At 56.3% G+C, this 18,469-nt stretch overlaps 1 protein-coding gene across 7 annotated transcripts; it reads left to right on the forward strand.

Annotated features, from left to right (window-relative positions):
* The first annotated feature begins 2,709 nt into the window (after positions 1-2,709).
* On the forward strand, positions 2,710-18,080 carry CC2D1B (coiled-coil and C2 domain containing 1B). Of its 7 annotated transcripts, XM_049094285.1 has the most exons (26): positions 3,019-3,069; positions 4,986-5,072; positions 5,364-5,472; positions 6,803-6,947; positions 7,918-8,027; positions 8,402-8,557; positions 8,980-9,105; positions 9,266-9,431; positions 9,631-9,812; positions 9,984-10,059; positions 10,167-10,277; positions 10,358-10,488; positions 10,671-10,743; positions 10,905-11,044; positions 11,465-11,582; positions 11,664-11,836; positions 12,240-12,365; positions 12,834-12,892; positions 12,976-13,092; positions 13,459-13,532; positions 13,626-13,684; positions 13,900-13,951; positions 14,325-14,424; positions 14,579-14,669; positions 15,696-15,825; positions 16,078-18,080. In XM_049094285.1, exons 4-25 carry the CDS (start codon positions 6,836-6,838, stop codon positions 15,822-15,824), a joined length of 2,481 nt encoding a protein of 826 aa, XP_048950242.1. In that variant the 5' UTR covers positions 3,019-3,069; positions 4,986-5,072; positions 5,364-5,472; positions 6,803-6,835; the 3' UTR covers position 15,825; positions 16,078-18,080. The 7 variants fall into 7 exon arrangements, with proteins under 7 accessions (XP_025275841.1, XP_048950242.1, XP_048950245.1 ...); XM_025420056.3 differs by lacking the exon at positions 5,364-5,472 and having other exon boundaries at positions 2,710-3,069; XM_049094288.1 differs by lacking the exon at positions 7,918-8,027.
* Positions 18,081-18,469: the final 389 nt, after the last annotated feature.

The raw sequence follows: 18,469 nt of genomic DNA on the forward strand, positions 1-18,469 counted from the left end.
AGTCTAGTCATTACAAACACCAGATTATAAAAACCAAACCATCCTTCTGACAGTAGGCCCTTCTTGTGACTCTTCTGTTAGCACTGCCAGTTATTTAATGGCAACATGGTATGCACACAATTATGTGTATCTATATTAAATAGTGGTGGGAGAATGTGTAAGAAATGGTTACATTGATTGCCTCTGGGAAGGAACTAGATGGCTATGGTCAGGCTTTAGAGGAAGATTTACTGTAAGTCAATGAACAATGTGAATATAACAAAGTTTATAAAAGAGAACTACTACTTGGGGTGCCTGGGTGTGCAGGCGGTTAAGTATCCAACTCTTGGTTTCAGCTCAGGTCATGGTCTCAGGGTCATGAGATCAAATCCTACATCAGGCTCTGTGCTTAGCATGGAGTCTGCTTAAGTCTCTCCCTCTGCCCCCACTGCCCCTCCCATGGTCTCTCTCAAATAAATAAATCTTAAAAAAAAAAAAGCCTGCTAGAAATATAGCATATATATATATATATATATATACTTTAAAATATAATTTTAAAAAAATTACTATTTATCAAAAAAACAAATCTTTAAAAAGACTTAGAAAGCACAGAAAATATACTGAGAAATAAATAAAGAGAGTCTCTAAATACGAATCTATTCCAGTCAAAATCTTGGCAGGGTTTTTGTGTAACTTTGCAATTCTCATTTACATTTCCAACCAACATTTACATTTCTAACCAACAATGGAACTGACATCTAAAGTCTCCTGTCGGGCACTAAGGAAAAACACAGCACCTGTGAATAATCCTTCCAGAATGTTTGACCAAATCTGATAAAGAAAGTTATCAGAGGAATCAAAATTGAGGGGAAGATATGCAAAGCAACTGTTCCTCTTCAAAAATATCAGTATCGGGACACCTGGGTGGCTCAGTGGTTAAGCATCTGCCTTTAGCCCAGGGTGTGATCCTGGATTCCCAGGACTGAGTCCCATGTTGGGCATCCCAGCATGGAGCCTGCTTCTCCCTCTGCCTGTGTCTCTGCCTCTCTCTTTCTCTCTCTGTGTCTCTCAATAAATAAATTTTAAAAAACAACAAAAAACGCCTAAATAGCTAAATGCACCATGTGAACCTTGACTGGGTTGTGGACACGAACAATTATAAACATTAGGGAATATATATTATGTAAGTTTGAGGTAAATGTTAAACTTTGTGAATGGCAAGTTTTTGCCGTTCTATAGAAAGTCCTTATTATTTATGGGTGAAAGAACATCTGCAAATAGTTCTCAAAAATTCAGAAAGAAGTACATATATGCATATATGTTTATAATTGGATTTAATAGAGGATCAGTATCAGAGCAAAAAATTACACAATAAAAAAGAAAAATGAGTAAATAGGTCATCTACACAATAAGACACATGAATAACAAAATGGAAGCCTAGTAAATGAGGCCTGCAAGTCAAAACTTCCACACATACATTAGAAAACCTTTCCATGACCATAGGAAACAACTAGAACCCAAATGCCCCACTGATGGGAATGTAAACTGGCACTGTTTTGGAGTTGATTTGGTAATATTTAATCTGGAAAATGCAGGAACCCTCCGAGTCAGCAATCCCACCTCTAGGTATATACCCTAGAGAAACACGCTGGACCCCAGGGTTTGTGTACAAGAATGTTTACGGCACGGTAATGGCAAGCAATTGGGAAAGAATCATTTTCATACTATGAAATACTACAGAGATGAGAAATAACCACATACAGTATTAGGTATTGATGTGGATGAAGCTTACAAATAGAGCAAAAAAAGGAGTTGAAGAATGTATGTAGTGAGACCAATGACACGATGTTGACGCCCGCAAACAAACGCTATAGGCGGCTTCCAGATCCCCACGTGCAGAGGAGGGCAAAGAATTCAGCCGAGTAAGTTTGTCTTTGGGAAAATGCTGCAACCTGAGAGGTGTACAGGTGGCTTCAACTGTATTGTGATTTTTTTTTCTTAAATTTGTGGTAGATACCCGTGTATTTAGGTCAGTTCCTAGAGAAAATAGGAGCTACTTATTGAGTAGCTACCTGCTTTAGACACTGGAGAGAACTCGGGGAACAGAAACATCTGCCTTTGTGGAGCTTGCATTCAAACAAATATGAAATATTGCATATGTCTGCGTATATTAATTATCTCATTATAAGAGAAAACTTCTTTAATGAGAAGAGAGATGAGAATATGAGAGCGAAACTTCATTTTGAATGGTGAAATGACCTCTTTGGACAATGGCCCGAAAGCAGTAAGAAGACAGGCCCTTTGTCCAAGAAGACTGGAAGATTTTTGAAACCGCTAACTACAAACTGCAAATAATAATAATGTAAAAGTTTAGGATTCCGGCAGGAGCGCGGTGCTAGGTTTGTCTTGGGCGAAGCTTCCGGTTAACGCCCCTCCACCCGACATCCCGGGGCCGCAGGGCAGGTGAGCCGTCTCCGCGTCAAGCCGGAGTGACGTGGACGAGGTGCCTGGCCCTGCCGCTCTCACCTGGGCAACGCGCCTAACGGCGAGAAAGGGGACGTGCAGTGCCTTACTGAGAAAGGGCAGCCCCTTGGCGTTTCTCTGGGGACCCAGGTCTCGAGCAAACCCCGACGGCGGGGGCGAAGCAGGAGCCTCCGGGACGGAGCCTGCGGCAGCCCCGCCCCCACGCCGACGGGGCGGGGCGCGGGTGTCGCGCCCGACGGGAGGGAGCTCGGCGGGGAGAGCGGCCAAGAGCCGCTTCGGGGACGCACCGGCCGCCTGTGCGCGAGCAGCGGCGCACCCCAAACCTGCCCAACTACCGTCTGTCTCTCCGAGCGTCGCGCTACCTGCCCGAAGGCGCCTGCGCGCCGAAAACCTCACCGCTGGAGTCACCTGTTGGCACGTCACGCCCGCCCCGGCTTGCGCCTGCGTGGTGCGCGCCTCACGGGGCGTGGCGTCACGTGTCCGGGCGGGAGCCGCCTCCCGCAGGGTCGCTTCCTGTCGCGGCCGCCGCCGCCTCCCCGGGGCCGCGGGAGCCCTGGGCGGTGCCGGGCGGGATTAGGACCGGGCTAGCGTCGGATCCGCGGCGAGGTACGCAGCGGGCCCGCCCCGGCGAGGGGTGCTGGGGGGCAGACGCGGGCGCGGGGGCGGGTCCCTCGGCTTCGCCTCCGGTGCGCGCTCCGCGGCCCTCGCGCCTCGGCCTGGGGACCTGACGTCCGTCTCTGCCCCGAGCCCGCTCGCCTCAGCGCCCCGAGGGCTGCCGTCACCCCGCGCGCCCGCGGCCGGTGAGCCTCGGAGCCCCGTGGGTTTCGCCCCTCGTCTCCATCGCGACGCCACTTCGCCGGGCCGTGGCGAGGTGCTCGGTCCTGGGCAGCCTGCCGGCCTCCGTGCTCCCTCCGCGGCCGCACGGAGGATCCCGGATCGCCCGCCCGGCGCCGTCACGTCCCCCGCCCCCGGGTGCTTCCCGGAGCCCCGAGGGCCCCGCCCGCGCCGTGCCGCGTCTCCCTGCGCCCCCGGCCGCAGCTCCCTCGCGCGGGTTCCTCCCCCGGAACCCTTGAGGGGGTTCCCTCTGGGAGTCCATTCCCCGCCTTCCCCCCAACTTTTTCATGACTCAGCACAAGCATCACTTTCTCCAGAAGCTTTTGGGGGTGCGGGCCGGGGCCGCGGGGGGCCGCTGGGGGGTGGCAGGCCGGGCCGCGGGGGCCGCTGGGGGGTGGCAGGCGGGGGCCGCTGGGGGGTGACAGGCCGGGCCGCGGGGGCCGCTGGGGGGTGGCAGGCGGGGGCCGCTGGGGGGTGACAGGCCGGGCCGCGGGGGCCGCTGGGGGGTGACAGGCCGGGCCGCGGGGGCCGCTGGGGGGTGGCAGGCGGGGGCCGCTGGGGGGTGACAGGCCGGGCCGCGGGGGCCGCTGGGGGGTGACAGGCCGGGCCGCGGGGGCCGCTGGGGGGTGACAGGCCGGGCCGCGGGGGCCGCTGGGGGGTGGCAGGCGGGGGCCGCTGGGGGGTGACAGGCCGGGCCGCGGGGGCCGCTGGGGGGTGGCAGGCGGGGGCCGCTGGGGGGTGACAGGCCGGGCCGCGGGGGCCGCTGGGGGGTGGCAGGCGGGGGCCGCTGGGGGGTGACAGGCCGGGCCGCGGGGGCCGCTGGGGGGTGGCAGGCGGGGGCCGCTGGGGGGTGACAGGCCGGGCCGCGGGGGCCGCTGGGGGGTGACAGGCCGGGCCGCGGGGGCCGCTGGGGGGTGGCAGGCGGGGGCCGCTGGGGGGTGACAGGCCGGGCCGCGGGGGCCGCTGGGGGGTGACAGGCCGGGCCGCGGGGGCCGCTGGGGGGTGACAGGCCGGGCCGCGGGGGCCGCTGGGGGGTGGCAGGCGGGGGCCGCTGGGGGGTGACAGGCCGGGCCGCGGGGGCCGCTGGGGGGTGGCAGGCGGGGGCCGCTGGGGGGTGACAGGCCGGGCCGCGGGGGCCGCTGGGGGGTGGCAGGCGGGGGCCGCTGGGGGGTGACAGGCCGGGCCGCGGGGGCCGACAGGCCGGGCCGCGGGGGCCGCTGGGGGGTGACAGGCCGGGCCGCGGGGGCCGCTGGGGGGTGGCAGGCCGGGGCCGCGGGGGCGCGGGTTCCGTCACGTCGTGTCCTGTTGCGGTCGGGAGCCCGAGCGGGAATGCGGGTCGCTGCGGAGCTGAGCGGCCCGACGGGACTTGGTGTGGGGACGAGTGTCCAGGTTCGTGCTGCCAGTGGCGGCCACTGGTTGAGGCACTGGATTTCGAGCCGTAACGTAGCGGGAGCCGTTCTGAAGGCTCCAGCCTTGCGCGCAGCGGCTCCCTGAGTGGCCGACCGCGCCCCGCCGTCCTCCTGGTGGCCCCCAAGCCGAGCAGGCGGGCCGCGGCCTCCCACCGCCGTGCCGCCGCCGGGCCGTGCCGGTGCGGGGCTGGGAGCTTGGCAGCCACACCCACGGCGGCGGCGCTGCTGGGGGCGGGCCCGGAGGCTCCTCCCGCCTGACGCGCTTTCCTTCCCCGTCAGACCCGCGTCCGCGCTGCCGAGATGCCAGGGCCGAGACCCCGGAAAGGCCCTCAGGCCAGTGGCCGGGGCGTGGCCGCTGCGAAGCAGGTATGGACGCTGCCCCCCTCCGCCCCGGCCGCCTGGGGTCTCCACGCGGCTCGGGCAAACCGGGTCACCTGCTTGACTCCCTCGCTGGTCCTGTGAGACGGGCGGCGCTCCCTGGAGGCGGCGGCGCGGTCAGGCCCCTCTGACTAGCGCCGACCAGCCGCGCTGGGAGAGGAGCCTAAACCCGGCTGCGTTTCGACCCAGGCGTCCTCCTGCCACGGTCACTCCATGAGTGAGCGGGCTCAGGAGCCACCAAATTTGGGGTGTTCTGATGGGGTGTCATCACTGTCATAGGTTTCTCATTTAGGGCCACGATTTTGCTTGCCAGCCAAGGATGCCAGGGCTTGAGGACTGTGGCCATTGGAAGAGCTTTGCGGCTTAGAGACACAGGGCTCTGGCCCAGGTGGGAGACTGAAAAGTGTATCCTCTAATCTGCTCCCTTTATTTCTTCTGGGCCCAAGTCCTGAAACTTCTTAGTCCATTTTTATGGTCTTAAAAGAAGTGGGTAAGGGAGGGTGTGGAGTGGAGAGCATAGACTGAAGTCACAAGCCCTTTACTTTACATGCTAGCTCTGCCACTTAAGGCGGTTTCAGTTTCACCTGAGCATAGTGATGGAAATAGGGCTACCTTTTCCTAGGGCCGTCAGATTCATGGAGACAGAGAGTAGGATGGTGGTTGACGGGGTAGGGGAGGGAAAGGGGAATTGTTGAGTAAGATGAGAAGGGTTCTGGTGGTGGTGGTGGTAGCACAGCAGTGTGAATGTACTTAATGCCACCGAACTGGACGCCTAAAAATGGTTATGGTGAGGGGCACCTGGCTGGCTCAGTTGGTACAGCATGCAACTCTTGATCTCAGGGCCCTGAGTTCAAGCCCCATATTGGACGTAGAGCTTACTTTAAAAAAATGATTAAGATAATTTTTCTGTTTCATTTGTTTTTTCAAAGATTTTATTTATTCATTTGAGAGAGAGCACAAGTGGGGTGGGGGCTACAGAGGGATAGAGAGAAGCAGGCTCCCTGCTCAGGGTTGCAGGGCTCGATCCTAGGGCCCCGAGATCATGACCTGAGCCAAAGGCAGATGCTTAACTGACTGAGCCACCCAGGCACCCCTTGTTATGTTTTGTTTTAAAGTTTATTTATTTATTTTTAAAGTATTTATTTATGTATTCATGAGAGACACACAGAGAGAGAGAAAGGCAGAGACACAGGCAGAGGGAGAAGCAGGCTCCATGCAGGGAGTCTGATGCAGGACTCGATCCCGGGATTCTGGGATCAGGCACTGAGCTGAAGGCAGATGGTCAACTGCTGAGCCACCCAGGCATCCCTAAAGTTTATTTATTTTTAAGTAATCTCTACACTCAGGATGGGGCCAAGATCAAGAGTCCCAAGCTCTTTCAACTGAGCCAGCCAGGCACCCTGTTACATGTGTTTTACCACAATTTTAAAAAAACAGGGTCTAAGTCTCAGGATTTGAGAATTAAAAATCATGTAGAATGTTAAGTGCAGTGCCTGACAGCTAGTGCTGTTACACTGTAATAATAATGGCAATGTAGTCTTACTGGGTTCTTTATACTCACTAGGGAGATAATTGCCCCAAAGGCTAATCTTGCAGGCCTCAGTTTCCCTGTCTGCACATTGTGCCTCACACATAATGAAGGAGCCTTGGACTGCCTGAGACTGGCTCTAGGACTGGTCCTCATTGTGTGGTTCCTAAGAACCCTTCTCTGCTCTCAGCTGGGGCTCTTTGTGGAGTTTAGCCCTGAGGACATGATGCTGGGAATGGAGGAGACTGAAGATGATGGAGACCTGGAGGCTGAACTGCTGGCCCTCACCGGGGAAGCAGGGGCCACAGGCAGGAAGCCAGCCCCCAAGGGGCAAGGTGAGTTTGTGGCATTGGGCGGGCTTGTTGCTGGGATCAGATGGGTTCAGGTGGGTGGTAGAGACGGTTGTCTCCTCACAGCTGGGAGGAGCCAGTTGGATCACCAGATCCTTGATACCCTGTCTTCTGCAGTACTCCCACCAGGAGGCTGTCTCGTCCTGCTCATACACCTGTGTGATGGGAAGCTCATTCCTTCTCTGACGGCCCCTCTCCCCATTATGGACAATGGTCCTAATGAGTCTCAGACTGACTGACTTCTCTATCTTAGCCCTAGCTAGGGCCCAGTAGAGCGGAGGGGCTCAGGCTTAGCACAGGTTGCATTGAGCACGTAAGTACACAGACGCTATTGAGTAAGTGCAGTCTCCCTCCCCAGCCTGGAAGAGGGCAGAGACCTGAAGCCTGGGAGCGTCTGAGGGTCTAAATCTTTCTTTTAGAGAGAACCATCCCTCATCCCGTGTGCCCCTGAGATGAGGACAGTGGGGGGACCTGGGAAGGGAGTCACTGGTCTGGGAGACCCATGGCCCTTACTTCTCTCGGTCCAAACCGGCTTTGCAGGTAGATGAGCCTGGGTTTGCATCTTGGTTACTAAGATTGCAATGTGAGGAAACTTAACCTTGGTATTATCAGCTCACGTGTGTAAAATGGGAGTGACACCTACCTTGTAAAAGTATCGTAAAGCTTCCCTGGACGTTAAAAGTCTATACGTATGGGAAACGAGGCTTTGGGGAATAGATAGGCATGTCTGTGAATACCTATGACAAAAATGCCAAGAAGGGAGCATTCCCAGGAAGCTTTCCCAGCTGAGGGTCTTTTGAGCTGGGTCATGAAGAGCAAGGGTTTTCCAGGTGGGACTTTGGCTGTGGAAGAGAAAGAGGATTTCTCCCTGGATGTGTCTTGCTGGCACAGGGGACCAAAGACCCTCCTCACGGACCTTTGATTGCCCTCACTGTCTGTGACCTTCTTCCCTCAGCCCCCCTGCCTATGGCTCACATCGAGAAGTTGGCTGCAGACTGCATGCGGGATGTGGAGGAGGAGGAAGGGCTGGAGGAGGAAGGGCTGGAGGAGGATGCAGACTTGCTGGTGCGTCTGCCACGCTGGTGTGGGGGGAGGGGGGGGCTCTGTGATCAAGCCTGAGGAAGAGGCCTGGGCTTTGTCTTGTGTGTGCTCTGAGGTTGAGTGAGTGCCTTGCCCAAGAAGGGCCCATTTTCCTAACCACGATGTGAGGTCTCTTTTGACGTGTGGTCTGAGCTGTGCATTTGGGAATTTTCAGATTTGGAGTCTTCACTGTTTTTAAGGCTTTTAAGGTCAGATTAAAGGAGTGTTTTGGTAAAGAGGACTTTGAGGCACAGTGATTGATGCTGACGATGCTGCTGGGGGTGGGGGGCTTTATTTTCGTACCCTGTCATGGGTATGATGCCGAGGTTCCCAAGCTCCTGAGACTTGTCTCTTTTCAGACTGAGCTGCAGGAGGTCCTGGGTGTGGATGAGGCTGGGCCCCAGGATGGTGATGAGACAGCTAGCCCAGGAGGCTCTGAAGAGGAGAAGGGACAGGAAGACACCGAAGCCCCAGGGCAGACAGCTCTACTGACAGCTTCAGTCCCAGCAGCTCAGGTAGGTTCTGGAGGGATCCTGTGCACCTCTGATGCCCTGAAAGTGTCTGTGGAGAACATGCGTGTAGCATGGCTTGCTTAGGAAGGCTGCAGTAGCCCTTCCGCGCTCCTCCACAGCTGCCCCAAGCAGACAGCCTGAGAAGCTGCTTGCGGCTGGCCAGCCTCAAAGGCCTCTCTGTTCTCCCAGACCACCCCCTGCAGCCATTTCCTGGCCTCCACAGATTGTTTAGGCCTCTGTGTTTCCCTCTGACATGGCGTCTGGCCTCTCCAGTGAGTCTTTGCCTCCCACCTTGAGGCTTTTAGGCTCTTCCTTCTCCTTGAATCCAAGAGCTCCATTTTCTGGGGCAGCTTCCTTGCAGGGAGGGAGCAGCAAGGGCCTAACTGGCCCTGGAGTGGCCATGCCCTGAACTGAAGTATCTACAGGCTGGAGGGCCTCGGGGGCTGCAGGCTCTGCTGGAGGATCGGATCCACAACTACCGGGAGGCTGCAGCCAGTGCCAAGGAGGCAGGTGAAGCAGCCAAAGCCAGGCGCTGTGAGCGTGGCCTGAAGGTGGGTTGGGCCTGGCCAAGGAACAGCGCTGGGAGGAGTGGGGCTGAGGGCAGTGGGTAAGGCTTCCCCACCACCCTTGTGGAGGTGAAAGATTCCTGGCCCATCTTCAGGCAGGGTTCAGGCTGAGATGACTCGCTGGGCTTCTGGTTCTCTCTTTCAGACTCTGGAGGCTCAGCTGGCTGCTGTGAGGAAAGGCAAGAAGATCAGTGAGGATGAGATTCCACCTCCAGTGGCCGTAGGCAAGAGACAGCCGGCCCCCCAGGAAGCCGCTGACAGGAACCCTGAGGCAGAGGCAGATGCCCCAGCTCCCTTCACCAAGGAGCCAGGTACCTGGAGGCATTCCAAGTCCTATCCTAGTCTCTAAGCTCAGAGCCTGCCTCCCCATCCCACCCTGCCCGTTGTCATCAGTTGTACCTTCCCTGAAAGGTCTTTGGGCCAACTGGACCTGTAGGCACTGGGACCCAAAGGGTGCGCCTTCTTCGTTGACCCTTGTGCCACTTCTGCGGGCTTTTTATTTCTTAATAGACAAGCCCTCTCAGCCGGAGACAAGCCTCTCGGGCAGTCTTGGCATTTCTGCCCCGCCTGATTCAGACCCAGACCCACGGGCCCTGCTGTCAGCTCGACAGAGAGAGTACAAGTTGGCTGCCCTGAATGCCAAGCGGGCTGGAGACCTAAACCGTGCCCGAGAACTCATGAGGATTGGGAAGGTATGGCATCTGACTCGGAGGCCCTGTGTCCAACCCCTTGTTTCACAGATGGGGGCAGTGACCTGCATGGTCATACACGTAGACTGGGCCTGAGGAAGATGGGTCTGAGGGGGAAGTTTTTTAGCACAAGGGTTCCCTGGCTGATGCCCACACCTGCTTTTCCTACTGTAGAGATTTGGTGCAGTCCTGGAGGCCCTGGGGAAGGGGCAGCCTGTGGACCTGAGTGCCATGCCCCCGGCACCTAAGGGTCAGTATGGGGACAGTGGGTTGGGGCCGGCTCAGGCTGACATCGGGGAGTTTCGGGGCCAGGACTCACCAGGCACCTCCACTTCCACCTCTCCTCTGGGTCCCCAGATCTGAAGGCCCTTCCACAGGCTTCCAAGGCTGTCACAGCACCCCCAGTTGTACCCCTAGCCCTGGAGCGAGTGCAGCCAGTGACAGGCTCTGATACTCCAGCAGCTCCAGGTAGGACGGGATGGTGGAACTGTGGGCTGGGGCCCTGGGGAGAGGCAGCAGACTGATGCCATCTCTTTTCTTCTTTCAAGTGGTTGCTGCTGAGCCACCGACGGTACTGGATGCCCTGCAGCAGAGACTAAACAAGTATCGGGAGGCAGGCATCCAGGCCCGGGGCAGTGGGGATGAGCGCAAGGCGCGGATGCATGAGCGCATAGCCAAGGTGGGCCCACAGCTTCACGACCTCTCTGTGGCTGCGGTGGGCCTTGCTCTTTGGGTCTTTGTCTGTCTGTCTCTGTCTTGGGAGTTCCTGCTGCCTCAGGGGCTCGCTTGCCTTCTGGGTCTCCCTCTCCCTGCGTGGCGTCTACATGCCATGGTCCCCGCAAGTCCCCCCTTCCCTTGTAGCAATATCAGGATGCCATCCGGGCACACCGGGCAGGACGGAGAGTGGACTTTGCTGAGTTACCTGTTCCGCCAGGTGAGCAGGCTCGGCGAGGGGGCCTTATACGGAGGTCTGGGAGCAAGATAGGTGGGGAGGGGCAGTGCTTGCTCACGTGTCTGCCTCTAGCCATGGCCCACAGCCGCCTCGTGCTTCTCCGAGGCTCCCCTGCCCCTCTCCCAGCCATCTGTCTTCCACAGGATTCCCCCCCATTCCTGGCCTGGCGCCCGCTGTGGGCACCGAGGAAGATGCGGTGGCAGCTACTTTAGCTGCTGCCCAGAAGCTGGCTTCCTTGGAGGATCCGGCCCCAGCAGAGGAGGAGGAGGAGGAGGAGGATGAGGTTTGGCTCAGGCCCGAGGCTCCAGGGGTTGGCTGGGGGGAGTAGCGGACGAGGGCTAAGCCCACTCACTCCCTGTCGTCGTCTGTACTAACAAGCTCAGTGAGGTAGGTATGCTTTCTTCGGTTTCACGGAGAAAAAACTTGGCCAAGTGCACCCAGCCAGGAGTTAGCAGAGCTAGAGTTGGGCCAGCGTCTTTCTGACTCCAGGGCCCAGCTTCAGTCCCCGTTACCCTGCTTTCCTACTGGGAAGGTTTTGAGGCAGCTTCCAGCGCTGAGGTTCTCTAGGGCCCGTGACGGGAGAGCCACTCACGTCCGGTTACACGGCAAGCTAGTGCAGCATTAGGAAGGAAGCACAGGTCCGGGAGCCGCCGCAGCCTGGGTGGGAAACAGACCCCCATGACACGTTCCCGGGCACCTGCAGGATGAGCCCCCAGCCCAGGCCCCAGTGGCCAAGAAGCCAGCGAAGCCTGCAGTCCCTTCATTTCGGGCCTTGCCTGATCCCAAGGCCTCGAGTTCTAAGGAGTCGCTGAGTCCCTCTGGTGAGTTGGGGAGAAGGATGGATGAACGAAGGCTCCAGGGAGGGACAGGCATGGCCCTAGCCATCGTCCCTCGTCCTTCAGTGCGGGAGCAGCTGGCATTGCTGGAGGCGCGGAGACTGCAGTACCAGCGGGCAGCCCTGCAGGCGAAGCGTGGCCAGGACCTGGAGCAAGCCAAGGCCCACCTACGGGTGGCCAAACGCCTGGAGGCTCAGATCACCCAGGTACGAGCTGGCCGACCTGTGGACCTCTCCAAGGTGAGTCTCGCCTCGGTGAGCAGCAGGACTTCTCAGGCAGGGGAGGCACTGGCTGGCTTGATGGGCGGGGCCAGGAACGAAGCAGCTGCTTGGTGGGGGCAAGGTGCAGATAGGATGCGGGGACACCTGGGAAAGAGCTGTTGCTTATGTTGCTCTGCCCCGTGGTCCCAGAGGAGGCCAGGAGGCCAGAGGGGCTAGCTGGGGTCAGAGGTGACAAGGCAGGGCAAGGCAAGGGGGAAGCAGAGCGTGGCGGCGGCCTGGGGTAGAGTGGGAGGTAGTGAGTTCCCATCACTGGAGGTTAGTGGGAACTGGAGAAACAGTAGTGTGGATTTGGTGTTTGTTATGCTCAATAGAGGAATAATCTGACTCTTGGGGCCCCTGAGGGGCCTTGTGACCTGGCCAGGTGCCTTCACCCTTGACGGATGAGGAGGGCGACTTCATCCTCATTCATCACGAGGACCTGCGGCTCTCCCAGAAGACTGAGGAGGTGTATGCCCAGCTACAAAAAATGCTTCTGGAGCAACATGAGGTCAGTCGTCGTTTCTCTTCCCCTTTCAGTGCCCGCGGCCCCCTTCAGGGAAAGGTGTGGGGCTCAGGTCAGATGGGCCTGGATTCAAATTCTGGCTCTTTTACTTACTGGTTGTGTGACCAAGGGGAACGTACTTTGAAGACGGGAGCGAGAAAGGAGTACTAAGGGAGGCGGGTGTATCTGTGTGTCTGGGTGTGTGTCCGTTGTAAGTCAGCCTCTGAAATGCTGTTTCTATTAGGTTTTGAACAGGAGCTTGCTAAGTGAATTTGGGGGAATGGCTATCCTCAGGAAATAAAACAGCAAAAAGTTAGAAAAGTGTGATGGGACTTGGGAACAGTGGCCTTGGGGTATGTGTTAGGGGAAGGGGGGTGAGGCTACATACAGAGGAACGGCGGGGCTCAGGCCTCGAATGCTAAACTAAGCAGTCCTGCTACGGGCTCTGGTGTCACTCTGGGCGCTTATCTGCAGAAATGTGTGCTGTTCTCCAAGCAGTTCATGCACCAGGGCAACGTGGCCGAGACCACCAGGTGAGCAGTGGGCCCGGGGCTGCGGCTTATTGGGTGGGGGAGATGAGCCCTGCCGTGCTGACGTGCCCACCTGTCCCTGTCAGGTTTGAGAATCTTGCTCAGGACCGCAAGAAGCAGCTGGAGATCCTGCAGCTGGCCCAGGCCCAGGGCCTTGACCCTCCCAGCCATCATTTTGAGTTGAAGACATTCCAGATTGTGAGGTGCCAAGGCTTAAGGGAAACGGGTTCCATGCAGGGATGGGACAAGAGACTGGAGACATAGGCCTTTTTAGTGAGGCGTCTGGGGCTGGCCGTGCCATAGGCACTGGTGCTGGGAAGGAGTGGGCCGTGGCTGCCTGCCCATGAGAAGCTCAGAGCTGCGGCGATGGCGGCGGGAACTCGGGACTGGAGGTCACGGAGGTCTGAGGTGTGCGTACCAGCCCTGCCACTGCTCGCCCAGGCCAGGTTTGCTTCCCTGGGCCTGCTCTCCTGACCACCTTCCAGCAAGGCAGCCAGGCAGGCACCAGACAAGGGGACCTTCCCTACTGCTCTTTGTCACAGCTCTTTGTCCTTGCTTCTTGGCTGTAGGATCTTCTCAGAACTCAACAGCACGGAAATGCATCTGATCATCGTCCGGGGAATGAATCTCCCAGCTCCTTCAGGTAGCCCCAGGGCCACCTCTGCACTGGGCGCTTGCCCAGACCCCTCAGCCCCGGCTACTCCTGCTGATCCCGATTCCCCTTTCTCCATCATAGGGGTGACTCCTGATGACTTGGATGCTTTTGTGCGGTTTGAGTTCCACTACCCTAACTCGGTGAGGTTCAGGTAGAGGGAGGATCCCCTGAGCCCCACCTTCCACTCCAGGACCCTGTGCCCAGTTTCTCTGCATTCCCTGGGACGTCTGGCTACTGGGAGGGGTTTGAAGACGGGGCTGGGGGGCAGGCACTTCCCTCAACACTCAGCCTAGAGGTTTCACCCTATACACCTCTTTTTCAAGCTGTCCTGACTTCTTCCATCTTCCTGCTTTAGGAGCAGGCTCAAAAAAGCAAAACAGCTGTAGTGAAGAACACAAACTCTCCAGGTGAGGACCGCTCTTTCCTCCGACCCGCTCTCTCCTGTGTGTGTGCAGCACTTTCGTTTTCAGAGTGTTTTCAGTTTATTATCTTAAGTTGGTTTAATCAAGAGGTAATACATTTGGGGAAACTGAGGCTCAGAGAGGTAGAGGGACTTGCCTAGGGCTCCATAGCAAGGAGGCAATGGAGATGGGACTTGAATCCAAATCCTTTCCGTTTTGGTATAATCTGTATCTAGTAAGAGCACAAAAATTGTGTGGACTTCCAAGCCAGGGCCTAGAAGCTCCACCACTGTCTGGTAGGTGTCACTCCGAATTGTAGGCAGAGAGGGAAATCCAGCCGTGAGCCCATGCCACTTCTTGTCTTTTCCCATTCTTGCAGAATTTGATCAGCTCTTCAAACTAAACATCAACCGAAACCACCGGGGCTTCAGGAGGGTGATCCAAAGCAAAGGAATCAAGTTTGAAATCTTCCACAAAGGGTGAGGCCCTGATCAGGCCACTGCCAGGATGGGGGGTGGGGGAGGGGGGGGGGGCGGAGCAGCTTCTGTTGCTGCCCCTACTGTTTTTCTGCATGAGCCCAGGGCTCCCACCGGCCTTCCCGGTCCAACAGTCGGCTGATTCTTGGTTCCCCAGGTCCTTCTTCAGAAGCGACAAGCTGGTTGGCACAGCTCACCTGAAGCTGGAGCGGCTAGAGAACGAATGTGAGATCAGAGAGATTGTGGAGGTAGGATGAGCAAACCCAAGGACCTGCAAGTAAGAACAACATTCACGGACATCAGTCCCTACTATAGGTTTCTTTGCGCCCGTTCATTTTGAGGCATCGTAAATGCGCCGTAGACCAGGTGCTTTCCCATTCCACATATGAGACTGACAGGGTCCGAGACAGCGTGCTAGCATCACTGGGCAGGAAGCTGTGATGCTCTGCACAACATGCCCCGCTACGTCCCCGGGGATGGTGGACTAGAGGGCCCCTCGAGGGTCTGACGACTGCCGTCCTACGTTTTGAGGGGGGCTGGGTTGTGGTCGGCACAGCTGTCTAGTAGCACGGTGGAGCGGAACAAGCTCTGGACGTAAAGCTGAGCAGGTAGTTCCAGATTGGGGGCCCCCTGGAGTGTAGCTGGTCTGCGTTTAGGAATTGGCTCCAGAGAGCTTCTTGAACTTCTGTGAACTCCCTCAATTTCAGGGGCAGGGACTTGGAGAACTTGTGTGTGACAGGTGAGGACACGAAGGTCCAGTGAGAAGGGTGCCGGGTAGGCACCGAGATGGTGCCACTGGCGGGCCTTGGCCCACGTCCTTGCTGCTGCCTGTGTAGGCTGGGGCCTCTCCTGCCTCGGAGGAGGGGAGCAGGGCAGCGGCTGGATCGATGCTCTTGGCCTGTGTTCCGGTCCTCGCCCTGCCACGCTGGCTGTGCAGCCTTACCGTCCACTTCTCTCGGGGCCACCTGTGAAGGAGGGCAGCTTAGTGCTTAGTGGCTTTCGGGCTATGGCTTGAAGCGTGAGCATCTGTTCAGGGAGCGGCCATGGGAAGACTGGGCGGAGCCCTGGGGTCTCCTCTCCACCTTGGAGCACGGATACTTACTTGGATTTATGTGTTACTTAAGACAACCTAAAACCGCCAGAAGGCAGGACCGCAGGATTGTCCTGCCCGTGCGGACGCTGCAGGACATGAGCTCCTTTTCTGACCCGTGAGCCGATGAGCACTCTGCTCCCAGCCCGGGGCCTCTCAGTTACCATCTCCGTGGCCTTCACAGGTGCTGGATGGAAGGAAGCCCACCGGGGGCAAGCTGGAGGTGAAGGTGCGGCTGCGGGAGCCTCTGAGCGGACAGGATGTACAGACGGTCCTGGAGAACTGGCTGGTCCTGGAGCCCAGGGGCCTGTAAGGTGGGCAGCTGCCTGGGTCCCTGACCTCTGCCCTCCAGAGTGGTCTGGGTTCCTCTCCTGTTGGGGAAAAAACCTAGGACTCTCTCCTCTGTAAAGACAACCAAGGGGCAAAACTGTTGGGTAGGGCTGGGGCCAAGTTCCTTGGATTCTAGAACTGGAGGTCTCGAGTCTGACTGCGGGAAATCTTTTCTAAACTGTTGGCATGTGCAATACAGTTTAGACTCACGACACGTGCTCTGTGCCCTCGTGCAGGAGACGGCCCGCACTGGGAGAGGAAACGGGCCGCAGCTGCGTGCAGGAGTGTACTCTTCCCAGCTTTGTTGGCTACAGAAACCTTTGTATGTAAGGAAGATGCTGCTACGCGAGCACCAAAGATCTGGGGAGTATGTGTGTTACTGACCACAGCCCTGGTCCTCCACCGGAGCAGGCTGGATCCCGGAGCTCTCCCCCACGGCCCCCTGCCGCCAGGCCAGGGCATGGATGGCCTCCTAGCCTCGTTGCTCTGTGCCGGGGGTCTTCCAGCCCCTTAACCCTTGCGTAGCAACTGTGTGTAGCTTATCCTCACCCTGGATGCAACATTTCTGGATGTGCCTTTCAAAGCTCTGAGGGATGGGAGAACTTGAGGGTGACCGGGAAACCCCCTGCCTGGGGCGGGGCTGGGTTCCGTGACTCCACTTGGTCAGTGCAGCCCGTCCCACACAACTCAGTTTACCCTAGCTGTGCCTGTGCCTTGGCTCCTGACTGCTGCTGCGCCAGCCTCCCTGCTTCCCGAAGCTCTCCTGGAGGAGGAAGTTATACCCAGGAAGGAGTGCTGGGAAGTAGGGGCGAGGCTGGGTCTCGGGTTTGGTCTGTGCATCTATGACTAAATGACTGTTAACTGGAAGAAGAAAAACAAATAGAAAAAAAATAATATATATATATATATATATATATATATATGTAATTTTATGTAGCCGCTTTTATTTAAGAAACTAGGTCAAATTTATTATAGGGGTTTTACAACACTCTATATGCAGAGTAATTATCAAAGTCCTGAGTAAAAGCCCTGTTCCCTGTCACTTTTAAAAGCCAGAGTGGCAGTAACATTTGTTACTGACAGAAATTGCCACCATGGCTTCCGCTTTTGAGGGAGGGCAAGGGGAAGCCTTAGGTCTGCTGCTCCCCTAGACAAGTCCCTTGGTTCCTGCCCAGGAAATTCTCCTTTGGCTCTGTTTTTCTGAATGGATGGAGACAACGGAGGGAGTTAGAATAGATTTAGATTTAATAGCCAAAACTGCAATATGCTACATTTCTTAGAAATAAGCGTTAACATCTTTTTTCCCCCCTTTTTGAAGCATTAGGTTCAACAGAGCATTCCTCAAGATTTTTTAAAGGCTATGAGTGAAGCAGATGCATTCAGCTTCCCAGCCACCATGGGACTGCATAAGCACAGCTCAGGGATAGAACTTCTTTTTCCAGGATAGGGCTGGACCATGCTTCCTGCCCTTAAGAGCAGAGCGGTTCGTGATGAACAGAATAGAAATGACAAACGGCTTTTTTCCTAAAGTTTTCTAGCCAGTCTTCCTTACCTACCGGTGAATTACCAAAATTTCCACAGATGTGAGAGCTAGAACACTTGATTGCAGTCATATCTGTGTGTCAAGCAATAATCTAGAATGAGAAGGAAGTTGTTAGCTTTTAGAAGGTGGCCTAGAGCAAAGGGGGAGGTGACTCGGGAGGGTTCCTGAGGGTGTGCACCCGTCCCGGCGTTCCTCCAGCTGCGATTATCCTCAGAGGTTCCAAACAGCCCTAGGAGGTTTTACATTCGGGCTCCGCTAGGAATGAATGCCCTGTTCTGATTTGACAGTTTTGTGCCTCAGAGACGTCCTTTCACGACCTGTTCTGCTCTGGTACGTGTCATTCCCCTTTGCTTTTGGAAAACAACCCGCAGGCTGAGGAAGGTGAGACGAAGCCACCCACTGGACTTGGAAACTGAGATTGTTAAAAGGCCCTTGTAGCAGCCACGGCGTGCAGGGGTCACTAGTGGGCGGCGCCTGCCCAGCCTCCTGGTCCTAAGATCTGTCCTCTTTCAACAACCAGACATCAAGAGTTCTGGGACTCCTGGGCAGCTGGGAACCAGTCACAACCCAAATAACTTTACGTCGTAAATTCTTTCTTCAGTCTAGTGCTAGATGTGCTTCCTTTAGAATTAGTGAACTGAATAAAATAAAAATTTTAAAATTTATATTAAAGGGCAAAAGATTTTAGAACCTTAACATTATTTTCCTTTCTTATGGCACCACTGTGAAACCTTCATTGTTACTTCCAAATTCCGAGCAGGTTTCCTTAAGTATTCGTGGATGGCTCCTAAAAGATTTTGTTCCTTAAGAAAGCTCCTTTTAGGATGAAACTGTAGGGCTGAGACAGAGCCAGGGAACTTGCACCTGCTCCAGCTCCATCACAGATTTTTCCCTCCCAGGGCCTCAGCTTCCCAAGCTCTAAAATGGGCATGATCATGCCTGCTCTACTCCTTAGCCTTTCTAGCCATATATTCACTCCCTAAAATAGAAACCACACCACAAACATAATAGAAAGTGTTCAGCAGATGCCCTGATGACTGAAACACATGAAGATGCATAAATTATTCCCCAGGGACTAGTTATGC

The sequence above is a fragment of the Canis lupus genome, chromosome 15 (genome assembly GCF_003254725.2).
Source record: "Canis lupus dingo isolate Sandy chromosome 15, ASM325472v2, whole genome shotgun sequence".
Lineage (NCBI taxonomy): Eukaryota > Metazoa > Chordata > Mammalia > Carnivora > Canidae > Canis > Canis lupus.

Bases quoted from the DNA above. Each gene is read 5' to 3' on its own strand.
- CC2D1B (XM_025420056.3), top strand. From the start codon at position 5,007: ATGCCAGGGCCGAGACCCCGGAAAGGCCCTCAGGCCAGTGGCCGGGGC. The intron at 6,948-7,917 runs GTGAGTTTGTGG...TTCTTCCCTCAG, and splicing joins GCCAGCCCCCAAGGGGCAAG to CCCCCCTGCCTATGGCTCAC. The intron at 11,837-12,239 runs GTGAGTCTCGCC...TGACCTGGCCAG, and splicing joins GACCTGTGGACCTCTCCAAG to GTGCCTTCACCCTTGACGGA.